The following is a 12,757-nucleotide window of genomic DNA, read 5'->3' as shown; positions in this document are numbered from 1 at the left end:
ACTGACCTGCTACCTAAAGGCAGAGCTTAGATCCCAGTCCACGTTGAACTTGGCCCAAACCCATCTTTCTGCCTCACTGGCTCATAGCATAATAGCAGGCTGACAAATGGAAGTCAGAGAGGAAAGAGTAAAAAGACAAGAATCCTGGAAACAGGCAGGACAGAGATTTCGGAGGGTGTGGTGGAGGGGGTGAGCTGGAAATAAGAGATGAAGCAGAATGAGCACTACCATTGGGCACAGGCCTCGATGCCACAGAAGGGGGTACGTGCACCTGGGAGATGGATGGCACGTTATGGCGGAGGGAGAACAGGCCAGGTGAGCCGGCTGAACAAACCCATCCCGGACACATGCTCACCTCCGAGTTAAAACCAATGTTGGAGAGAAATCGGGGTGATCACTAATGGTGAAACTCGTATATCCCCAGACATACTTTGCCTTCCTTAATAATCCTGATGGTCTTCTTCACTGATAAAAGGAGACAAGGGTGGGGCGCCTGCGTGGCTCAGCTGGATAAGCGTCCGACTTCAGCTCAGGTCATGATCTCCCGGTTCGTGAGTTTGAGCCCTGTGTCGGGCTCTGTGCTGACAGCTCAGAGCCTGGTGCCTGCTTTGGATTCTGTGTCTCCCTCTGTCTCTGCCCCTCCCTAGCTCATGCTCTGTCTCTCTCTCTCTCCTTCAAAAATAAATAAACGTTAAAAAAACAAAAAGGAGACAAGGGTTAAGAAAATGAAAGGTCACGTTTTGACAGACTCTTTGACTTACTTACTAGGTACTTGAATTTTTACTTTTTTACTTATTCAGGAATAGAAGAAAAGGATACTTTATTAAACTCCAGAGCATGAGATGAAGAATTTGAAAGTAAGGGGGGAAAAAAAACCCTAATCACTAAGTCAGCCAAGACAAACTCACCATGAGACCTGCCTCCTGGGTGGTGACATCTGGGGACAGACTAGCCTAATGTCTCTGTGTCACAAGGGAGCAGAGAGGAAAAGCCTTACAGGCAGTTCTGGCTGTGCTTTCTCTCCCTCCCTTCTGGAAACTCCTGAGTCCCAAAGGGTCACTGAAGAATTATCCAATTTCCTGTGGATTTCCAGAGCTGTTGGAAACCAGGACAACACTTCTATGTAGAGAATGGAGGCCCTTCCCACTCTTCCCTGAGTCTCCAACGTGCTCAGGACTTATACTGGTGCATGGCCACCTCTGATTTTTTTAATGTTTGTTTATTTTAATTTTTTATAATTTTTTTAATGTTTATTTATTTTTGAGAGAGAAAGAGAGAGAGAAGGAGACAGAGTTTGAGCAGGGGAGGTGCAGAGAGAAGGGAAGACACAGAATCCGAAGCAGGCTCCAGGCTCTGAGCTGTCAGCCCAGAGCCCGACATGGGGCTTGAACTCACGAAATGGGAGATCGTGACCTGAGCTGAAGTCCGACGCTTAACTGACTGAGCCACCCAGGTGCCCCTTTAATTTTTTTTTTAACGTTATTTATTTTTGAGAGAGAGAGCGAGTGCGAGCGGGGTAGAGGCAGAGAGAGAGAAGACAGAGGATCCCAAACAGGCTTTGTGCTGACAGCAGTGAGCCCGACCCGGGGCTCGAACTCACTAACCGCGAGATCATGACCTGAGCCAAAGTCAGGTGCTCAACCAACTGAGGCACCCAAGCGCCCTGCCACCTCTGAACGTCTACTAAGCAGAAGTGCTACGATTCTGGAAACATCTGGCTGCCTACAAAAGCAAACCATGTATATGTTACATGAGCTTCACTAGCCCATGAAAACCCAGTCCACTTAGCAAGCAGCCATCTCCACGGCCACTCCACGGGTGGTGTTCTTCACAACTCCCAACCCCCCCCCCACCCCCGTCTCGCCACTGTCACTCTATCACCACCCTCCCGCTTGCTCAGCTTGGACATCCAAGTGATCTTGGATTCACCCCATTCCTGCTCTCCCTTCCACTGCTCTGCTTCTCATCTTCCCCCGATTCGGGGCTGAACTTTTTTTTTTTTTTAATTTTTAATGTTTATTTATTTTTGAGAGAGGGAGAGGGAGGCAGAGTGCAAGCAGGGGATGGACAGAGAGGGAGACACAGATTCTGAAGCAGGCTCCAGGCTCCGAACTGTCCGCACAGAGCCCGACGCGGGGCTCCAACTCATGAGCCGTGAGATCATGACGCTTAACCAGCCAAAGTTGGACGCTTAACCCACTGAGCCACCCAGGCGCCCCCGTGGCTGAACCTTTGATCCCAGAGGGTCCAACTGACGACTCCCATGGAAAGTGGGCAATGATTCTCAAAGGCATTATCAGTGGCAGGTAACAGAGCTGGCAGCAAGGGCATATACGTGATTTGCAAAAGCTTTTCTGGTAATACTTCCAGGACGTCTGGGTTGCTGGGGTGGTTCCCTCCTACTTGAGAATCAGGCCCGGCTCTGCATTAACACCAGCACCCTCTCAGGTGAGCCCCCCGTTAGCACAGACCTCAACAAGGGCCTCCCCACGCACCGTCAGTTCTCACTGTCCCACGCCCTCCTCTGTATTTCGCCTTGGCCATCTTCCTGAAATCCAGTCTCATTTCCTTGTCAGTGGCTCCCTGTTTCCTATATAATTAACACCCCTCAGCCAGGAGCCGGGGACTTTCTGATTGTATGTAACCTTACTTCCCTTTCCCCCTCACTGCCCTGAGCTCAAGGCTAATCTACGCTGAACAAACTCTGCCTGAACTGTCCACCACCAGAGCTTTGCTCTCAGACGGTTTCCTCTGCCAAGAACGGCTTTTCTTCCACCTCCTCCCACTGAGATCCTGCTCACCCTTCCTGGCCCAGGTCACACACAGTCCCAGACCGCTCCTGATGAAGCTTTCTGCTTTATCCCAGGCTAAGATTACTCTCCCCGTCCTCGGTGCTCCTACCGCACATCGTCTGAACTTCTGCTGGAGCTCTTAGCACATTCGTGATGTAAGCTATCTGCAAGTGTCGTTCACCCCCCGGGGCAGTTTCTTACAAACAGAAGACAGTTGAATTCCTTTATGCATGTATTCATTCAGTAAATATTTGTAGAGCAATCACTACCTGCCAAGCATCAGCAGAGAGAAGAGCGATCATATTCCCATTATGTGCCAGGTGGCAAGATTATGCCTATTCCAGAGCAGAGGGCAAGGTCACACGGCCCTCGAATGTAGGTGACCTTATTCTTCCCACTCTCCCTTCCAAAGAGGAAGCCAAAGTTCTGGCCACATGTGCCAATAAGGGGCAGGATGGGGATTTATCTCCAAGTCTGTCCAACCCCATAGATGTTGCTTTTTGCACAGGATCTAAAGCCCAGAGGTTGAATTCTCTCTCACTAACTACAGTCTGACAACCTGTACCTATTCTTCTCGTCTGAGTTCAGTCCCCCTGCCTCCTGTTTTATCTTCAGCATTTGTGTGCAGAATTTCATCGATGGCCCACTGTACTCAGCTGGATGAGTAATGACAGAGTGTGTACCCAAAGGACTTGGATGTAAGCAAACTCAGAACTTCCCACGTATGTGAACAGACGCCCTTTCCAAAGGAAAAGCTAGGACCATCAACACGAATAATGATAGTTTTGTGTATTTTTAGGTGTCACATAACATGAAGGCAACATCCTCATGCGTGGTTGAGTTTTGCTTCTAACCACCAAGCAGAGGGCATGGTCAATGACGGGAGGGGGCATAGTGTCGAGTTGCCTAGGGAAAGCCCCCTACCCTCTCCGCCAGTATCCGATGTCACAGTATAAACCTTCCTCCCCAGCAGCAACAGCACTTCTGGGCGGGGGACTGAGGAGAGGGGCTCAGGCCTGGGAACCAGCAGTCTACATCCTTCCTGTCATATTCGGACTTCCACGCCCACCTGTGCTCTTGGCCTCCCAGGCTTTGGTGGAGGACACGGTGGGACTTTCGTGGCTACCTGCCCACATGCTAAATCTTTCCCTGGCACCTTTTGCTAACCTGACGGGGTACAGATAAGGCCCCCAACTCCAACCCAAGCCCACTCAAAAGTGATTTTAATCTGAGAAGCCATAAGTAAATTATGGGTTTTATGTGCATCAACATGTACTTTAAGCCATGTGAAGTCGGTCATTTCCAGGCAGCTGCTTATGAAGAAACAAAGGGACTTTGTACAGAGAAATTCCCTAGCCCTGGAGTCATTTTACATCTCTAAAAGAAAAAGGATGCGAAAAATGCACATTTAAGAAGGCATACACATTTCTTAAGGAACTGTAAAACTGTTCCCACAAATTTTGCAAAACCTTGAAAACTAAAGATAATATACTTCCTTTTCAGTTACCAAGCTCAGCATTAAAACATCAACACAAGGGATCAGGGATTTACTCTCCAGATGTTTTATTGTGGTTTGGGAGAGAGTCAAAGCTGCCTCTCTCCGTGGGGAAATAAAACGAGATCTAATTAAAAGTTTACAGTTGAATTACCTTAGAATAGTGGCTCTCTCTCTCCTTCTTGCCACGAAGATTGAGTATTTGTTAAACATGGTTATTCACGTCCATCTTTAAAAAGCTGATCAATTATCCCAATTTATGGCAACAATAATATTTAAGTTCCCACTGAGGCCAACTCACAACAGACATCCCATACCGAAAAGGGAATTACACAGCGCTCTCAACGTGTCATTTGCAAGAAAGTTATGAATTCCTTACCTTGAAAGTCATTATGAGATGAGTAAAATGGAATTCTGCTTCCAGATCCAGTTGGATAGTTACGTTTTCCACGCCTATAGGAGATTTTTTCAAAATTCAAAAAGGAAATAGTAAGGAAAACAGGAACATCTGTGAACGGTCGGGAGTATTTTTCTTGAATTCTCTTTACGCCCCGCACAGAACCCCTCTCGGCGCTCTGACAGTGAGGCTGAAGACAAGACCCCTTGGTCTTGGCTTAGGCGGGGAGGCCCGGGCCAGAATGAACTTTCAGTTTTCCTCAACTCATTCTGGAGCTCCACATATGGACTCTGCTCACCGGAACAAGACACCTGGCGGGAAGCCTGGAGTTGCTGTCAAGACAGACAGCTTCTGCTTAGGACAAAGTAAAACATCTTCCCAAATCTAAGCCAAGGGACTCTCCAAGGGGGAAGGAAGGGGTCCGCTTCCTGTGCACAGCAGGGGTTCAGTTTGCAGCCTAAAGCAGGGGACTTAATCCTCCTGGCGGGGTGGGGTGGGGGGACACAAATATTCCTTTTTTTATGCAGCAGCAAAGAAAATCAGAGCCTACCGCGTCTGTTACTTATACTCCCATTTAGAAAGAGGTATCCCTGATGGGGAAGCCTTTGGATGCATCGCCACAACCGAAAAACAATGCCAGAGACAAAGAATCAGCCAAATAAATAAACTAGCCCAGAACAAATACTAGCGTCTTCCCTTTCAGGGGAAAGCCTGAACAAACAAATGAGCCTTTGCGCCATCCCCTGAGTCCCCTGAGGGTCGGTCAGTCCCGCCACACAGAAAAGACCACTGGAATTCCAGAGATAGAAAGGACCCCCTCTCTCATCTTGGGCCCTCAAGCCCACCTGTTTGCTAAAGGAGAGCATTTCCCCCGTTTCCTGTGCTTGAGAGCACTTTGGGGGTCCACCTTCTAGAGCCTAAGAAGTCTTAACTGCAGGAAGACAGGAATGTGTCAGAATGAATCATGTCACAGGCTGGTGTAGTTTCAGGAAATCAGTAGGACTTTTGAAATAAACTCTCCCACTGGAAAACCGCCAAGGCAATTGTGGGGGGTGGGGGGGTGGTCACTGAAACGGATATGAGTTAGTTGGAATGTTAAAGAAAAACATTATAATCATACTAACTAACCTTATCTAACTTATTAAAAAGAACAGTCTTATAAACCTACTCTGGACATTTCTGAGTGAAATGTTAGCTAAGCAACTACGCAGCTCTTCTCTCCCAGGCTTTTAAAAACCTGCAAGATTTGTTCAAAATGAAGAGATAACAAAAGATAATGTAAAGTACCAACAGGACCAGTACCATTTCTGCAATGGAAGAAAATATGCTACAATGGGTACACTAAAAGCACATTCCACTTTAGATTTATAACCTGATAAAAGCAGTAAAGTTTGTGTGTGTGTGTGTGTGTGTGTGTGTGCGTGCGCGCGCGCGCGCGCGCGTGCGCGCACACGAGCGCCCGCGCATGTGTGTTTCAATATGGGAAGAAAAATCCACAAAGAAACCAGATCATTCTTCTACAGAGTATTTGACTTCTGTCCGACCTAGAAATAGATCGTTAGGAAGGGTAAGTGAAAAGTAGCTGTACACGCCAACCCTGTTTCTATGCCTGAGCACCAATAATTTAATGCCACCAGGACACTGGACAAAACCCACAGAAAATGGATAAACTCGCATCCATAAAGAACATCCCCAACGGTGAGTTATCAGACAACACGGAGGGGACAGTACTCATCAGTCTGACTTTCGGAAGACCAAACTCCAGCCCAACATCATCTGATCTCTTGTGACAGACAACACAAGCCCCTCTACTTGAAGATCCCTTCCTTCTGACATTTGGGACTCTCTCGTCCAACAAATTCAAAGTTGCAGAAATTGATGAAGGCCTGACATAACCAAGAAAAACCGTTCTCTAGAATGACAGCACATGATGAACAACTTTACTGTCTATCAACTTGATACTAATGTTGAGGCATCCTTTTTTTTACTTTTAATTTTTTTAGAGGCATCCTTCTAATTGTCTTTTCATTTCACTGGAAGAATGTGGGCAGTCAGGACATGCTCCCGCTCCCTGTTTGGAATAAGCTCTATGCTATTTCAGAAGTCCTCTGTGACTTAGGTACAGATTTATAGAACCTTCTCCTTCACACTGAACCAAGATAACCTCCTAAAAGAATTGATAAGGCTCTAATCTACATGCTTTCTAAGGACCAGCCTGTCTCAGTCTGGTAACCGATGCAGTCCCATGGCTGACCAATAATCAATCCTCCCTAGAAACCAACAGTTTTCTAGAAAGCATGTATAACTTCATAATTAATGACAAAGAAGTCTATTAAGGGAGTTCCTCTTTACAGAATGTTAAATGACGGCAAACATCTGAAAATGTCCCAGGTGTAGGGCATATAATAAAAAGATCTTGCACAGTCGATGCTTTCTATGACCATCCCTAGGTTCACTTCTTTGACAGCCAAAATTCTCATACTCTTTTGAAAGATCTAATGATCCACTGTTAATTAAGAGACACAAGAACTCTACCTTTATTTCCTAAAGTTCAGTCTTCAAGTTTGAAACAAATGCAAAACTAATTTGGGCTTAGTTTCCCAGTGAAGTAACATCAAGTTTAATGAATTTACTAAACCCAAACCCAAAAGGCAAAGGAAGGAAAAAGGGCTGAATTCCCATACTCACTAAAGGAATTGAGTTGGGGTCATATCCATGTTGACAGAATCATTGAAAATTTAGATTTAGTGATGCTTCACAGTACTATTACTGAATTTTCTCGAGATAGAAGGAAGGTGTTGGTAGAAGTGGGGGCTGATTCTGCCCTTTCTTTTGGGGTCGATCCCAAAGAAAGATGCTCTATTTTGGGGAAGATTAAGGGCCTGAAATAGCGCAGGGTCTCCCCCCACCCCGGCCCCATCCTCCCGATACACCCTGCCCCCGTAAAGGCTCCCCTCAGGGGAAGGACCAGGAAATATCCCTTTGGTCCAGCATGAAAGACTGCTTTCTTATAGAAAGTGCATGCTTCAGGAAGGAGGATCAGATTTTACCATGAGAAGTTAGTGCTTCAGGCAGTAAATCTGCCAAAGACCATAATTACAGGGCAGAGAAATCAATCGAGATTACAAATACCCAGGAGCCTGCGAGCCCCTTCCAGGTGACCAATCTCACTCTATAGAACTTGTTCCCACACCAACCACATACCATTTTCGGACTGCCACCAAATCTTAAGGCGGTTTGGAGCAAATGTAGTGACCACATTTTCAATGAGATGACTGTCAGGATTGAGGGTCTCATGATAAGGATCTTGTGAATTGCATATGAAGCATTTTTTGTCCTCCTGAAAGCAAAGTTAGTTTCATGAGTGTAGGAAGCAATCACACACACACACACACACACACACACACACACACACACACACCAAAAATCAAGCCCACAATACAAAAATCAAACCTGCTTGCTTCAAGAACAATGAATGTGTCCAAATTACTTACATGCCATATAATATGCCTTCCACTTTTTAACTCATGGAGTATGAATTACTCCTGAAAACTTCCTCCACTCTTGTAAATTCAAGGTCAAAAGTAAAAGAAGGCATTGTTTCCACAAGCTAGTACTTGAATCAAAATGAAATTTCTAGGCCTAAGCCTTCATCTCAATGAATAATAGCTAGAGAAGCTTACACTTAAAGCGAGATGTGGAAGAGGTATTAGAAAATTTTTGCTGACATGCTTTAAAGCAAACTGAAAAATGAAAGGAAAAAAAAAACAACTCACGCAGCCTGATTTTCTAAAACCAACATAATGCAGAGGCCAAGTGTTAGGCGAATGTATTTAAGAAGCTTTGGGAAATACAGAACCAGTTTCCTGAACCTCTGTGCTGCCCCAGCAGTGAATCAAGGGTGGCAGCTTGTAGGGGACATCTACAAACTACTCAGGATATTGGGGAAGTGGGTACCTGCCGGGGTGAACCCACTATAAACAGACCAACTCACACAAGGCCAACATGCACTAAGACGGGCACCCACAGAGGTCCACATACACCTCACAAACAACATTTAAGCAGGGGTGATATTGTGAGGAGGACAATACCCACGGACTAGACTCTTAAGTTTGTATTTATTTAGCTATTAGTTATCACCTTCCTCCCCAAAGGATTTAGGGACTAGTAAGATGTACTAAGACAAAGAGAGAGAACAGAAGTCAGGAATGCAATGGGACCAAATACTGGACAAAATACTTAAGATTCCTGCCTCAGTTTTCAGACCCATTAAATGCTTGAGAAAAGCGCACACCCAGGCCCTTTCTCTCGGCTCTGGTATCTACAGAGAGCACTCCACGCTTTCACGGCTAATCACGTAAACCAGAGAGTTTAGCTCTGGCTGGTCTGTAAGACAAACAGTTCAATTCTCATTCTGGTCAAAGCCGGTCTCAGAATCTGGTGACTCATTTACAGGATGTCCTCGCCTCTGAGGTGAATGTTAACATAATATTTTAGGTAAAATTTACATGCTAATATTAGAAAAGGTAACATCAACGGCCTTCATTAACTTGTAGTCAAGAAAACTAATACTGGAGAACAATTACCAGAACTTAAAAAAAAAAAAGGTTAATTATAGCCACCCTTCTAATCAGGAGGAAACAGTCTAGACATCTCTGTATAAACCTGGAAGCAAATGAGCGGAATCCACTTGACCACATTCCTCTGGTTTAATTTATCAGGTCTACAGAATGGGCTCCCTTTCTGCTTTGGAAAAGTGACTCCATTTTAAGGCATCTGTGGTGCAAACCATAGGACATCATCCTTTTCCCAAAGGGCAGGTGTACAGGTAGGCGGATGGGCCAAAATTATAGCAATTGACTCTGGCCCTTGCCCTGCATGTGAGACTAGGCCGCCTTTGGCTTGCTTTCGAGGCCAGAAATATCCGCATACTTAAAAAAAAAAAAAAAATCAAGGAAAAGGCTTCTGATTCTAGGTAGCTTATGCTTTGTCTTCTTTTAAAATTAGTTTGGACTTTTTAAAAATAGGACTTTAGAAATCTAAGATCTAGGCCTACTTTTAGAAAGGACACCCTGAAATTTCATTTTGGTCCTCCTCTACCAGGGTGCCATGGCAACCAGGGCATTTGAAAAAGTATCTACTGGAGGATAGATGGGAACAGCACCACACCAGAAAATATTAGGTTCAGTGGCTAGAGTGACCTCACAAGACATCTGTCAGTGCTACAATACCCCTCCCGCAAGCACAAGACTTAGGAAAAACCCAAGATCACTACTCAGTCTAAGAAAGAGATGATGGACTATCTCTTATGCACATTTCCAAGGAGGACAGATCACAAAACAACAACAGTGGAGACTTCTGGAGGCCTGGTGTCAGGATCCCGGGCAGGGGCCAGGTCCGGGCGGTCCTGACTTTCCATATAGGGACTATGCGGGCGGTGGAGGCGGCAGGAAATGTATGGCGGATGCAACTGTGCAAACGGAGATGGAGCAAAAAAAGGGCGAGCAACCCATCTAATCCCGGGACTCCCCGACTGGCCGCGCTTCCTATCTGGATAGCTGGCAGGATGTGGAGTCCCCAGCGCCCAGCCCCTCTGGTCTGGACTGGAGGAGGCGCGCGCGCGCGCAAAGCCTAGGGCTGGGATCTCTGCCCTCACCTGGAGGTGGCTGACAATACAGTAGGGCTCAGGCTTGTGCAGCCCGCACGTCGAGGTCACCGAGAGCTTTTGTGCTCGGCCGATGAGAAGGTCGCCAGTGGCAGGGTAGCAGCTGCCCTCCGCGCAGCCGTAGCTGAATTCGGGTTCTTGAGCGCGCACTTGGGCTCCGCACAGGGCTGTGGAAAGGGCAGGCGACAGGGGAGGTGGGGAGGAGGGCACAAGCCGGGAGCGAGCCCAAGCGAAATGAACAAGCAGGGGCGGGAAGAGAGTAGGTTCAGAAGAAAGCAGAATGCACAGAATAGAGGCACAATGGAAAGATGAGCGCGGGAGAAGCCAGGACGTGGAGAGGGTTTGGAAAGAGACACGATGTCAAATTTGTCCAGCAGCCCATATCATTCCCGGGAGACCCTCATCCGTCCCGGGCAAGCAGCTCTGGTCACAAAAGGTAGATGTGCAGACCAGCCACCTTGACGTGCCTGTGCCTGGACCTGTGTGCGGGGAGGCGACAGGCGAACCGCCTATGTGCATGCGAGTAGGTGGGTGAGTGTATACACCTCGTGCGTGCGGCAGCCTGTGCACCCTCAGTGTGAAACCGTGAGTGTGCGTGCCAGATCTGTGAGTGTGGGGTCACGGATGTGTGTGCGTGCACGCTTGGGGGTCCCGGGCGCTCGGTTGGGGGCGAGGTGGTGGGACTTGCAGGGGACGCCGCTTTCCCGAGCAAGGGGTGAGTGAACAGTCCCTGTGGCTTTGGAGTGGCTTCAACGCTTCGTCATTCCAGGGAAGCACCCGGCCCAGCTGTTTCTGGCGCCATCCGGGGGCAAACAGCGATGGTTAATTGAAGCCACATGGCCCCAGTCAGTTCCCAGGACTAAGCCTGTGCTCAGCTTGGTCACTTGGCTGGGAAAAGGGCTCCAGGGGAGTCCCCCGCGGCGAGCCCCCCAGCCCATCCCAGGCAGCCTGTCCCCCGCCCCCCGCAGTGGAGAGACCCACGGTGAACACGCCAAAGGTGCAAAGCCCGAGCAGGGGCCGCGGATCCCCAGTTCTGGGCACCCAGCCTCGGGGATGCGGGTCCGCGGCAATCCTCGCGCGCAGTCCTCAGCCGCCACGGAGGGCGCTGGCGTTTAATCCCGGGGCGCGATTCCCACCCCAGCCCCTCTCCCGCCCCCCCCCCCCCAGGCTCCCGCGAAGCCGGGTCCAACGGCTTGTGGGGTTTCTTCCCAAGCCCACTCCTCTCCCCACCGCCGCGGCGCAATTACCTAAGAAACTGAAAGCGAACACCTGGAGCAGCCCCATGGCCGGTCCCTGCACAGCCGAGGGGACACGGCGAAGGAGGGTAGAACGCACCCGCCGAGCCGCCTGCCCGCTTTCCCCGTCTTCCCTTCTGGAGAGGTGGAGGAAAGAAACACAAAAAGAGAGAGCAACTGTTCAGAGAGAGGAGAGGGGCCCTTCCATTTCCTGCCGCTCCCACGGAAGCGGGGGGTCGGAGGGGAAAAAGCGCTCAGCCACTATGTCCTCCTGCCCGGGCGGTGCGAGCGCTCTCCCCGCAGCCCCGAGCCCAAAGAAGGGAATTAGAAAGTTTAGCCTTGGGAGGAACCGGGGGAGGCGCCTCCGCTCATGCGCACACGCAGAGTAGGGGCTGAGGGGGCGGGCGGCCACCGCCGGGGGGAGGGGGTGAGGTCCGGGTCCCACCCTCCCGGGGCGCCTCTTTTGTTTTAAGGCCGCGCCTGCGGTGGCCGCGGGCGTCAGGCTCTCCCGGTCTCCGGCGGGGCCACCCCGGGGTGCGCATCGCCTGCCGGAGCGCGGGGGGGCGGGAGGCGTCTGGGCTGGTGGCGGAGGTAGGTGTCGGGATCGCGGCGAGACACCCCCACCCCCTCCCCGGCGGGACCTACCGCGCACTCGGGCGTTTACATTTGCAAGGGGTGAGTCACGAAAGGGTACCCGGGGCCACAAACTCCCGCCCCGAGCGCCCGGGAAAGGCGGGTTAACCCTTTAGAAAGAGGGTCGACCTGTCAGGTTTGTTGCCTTACAAAGAAGGGAATCCGGGATCGCGAAGCTTGGGCTGGACGCGACGTCTCTAATGTCACCACGCGAGGCGACGAAACTGCTATTCCCTAGGCTTCCTTTGCGCGCACATTTATTCTGGACCTGCCACCCAGGTGGCCACGGCATCGAATTGCCCGTTTAATTCTGTTTTAAAAAAATCTACTTACCTAAATCCAGACGATGGCTCTAATTAAGGTCGTTTCTCCATCGACACTATTGCTGGTGAAGCGTGTTTCCCATCTCACCGTGACAGGGTTGATTCAACCACGAATGAGACCCCCTTCAGGGTCTCCACAAAGCGCCACCTGGGCAATTCCAGAGAGGAACTCTATGGGGAGAGAGGGCTTCTAATGGCCTTGTGCGCGACCTGTCTG

General features: G+C 49.3%; 1 protein-coding gene across 1 annotated transcript in view; it reads right to left on the bottom strand.

Annotated features, from left to right (window-relative positions):
• Nucleotides 1-11,886, bottom strand: part of LAMB1 (laminin subunit beta 1) — a 74,143-nt gene extending 62,257 nt beyond the window's left edge. The window contains exons 1-4 of the mRNA XM_042964278.1: nt 11,597-11,886; nt 10,341-10,516; nt 7,889-8,024; nt 4,667-4,740 (exon numbers count right to left, since the gene is read on the bottom strand). Of these exons, the coding sequence (XP_042820212.1) occupies nt 4,667-4,740; nt 7,889-8,024; nt 10,341-10,516; nt 11,597-11,633 (423 nt within the window). The 5' untranslated portion in view covers nt 11,634-11,886. The remainder of the gene's footprint in view (nt 1-4,666; nt 4,741-7,888; nt 8,025-10,340; nt 10,517-11,596) is intronic.
• Nucleotides 11,887-12,757: the final 871 nt, after the last annotated feature.

This window comes from Panthera tigris, chromosome A2 (genome assembly GCF_018350195.1).
Source record: "Panthera tigris isolate Pti1 chromosome A2, P.tigris_Pti1_mat1.1, whole genome shotgun sequence".
In the NCBI taxonomy this organism is placed as follows: domain Eukaryota; kingdom Metazoa; phylum Chordata; class Mammalia; order Carnivora; family Felidae; genus Panthera; species Panthera tigris.
Note: the sequence above shows the minus strand (reverse complement) of the source record. Positions and strands in the feature narration are given on the sequence as shown.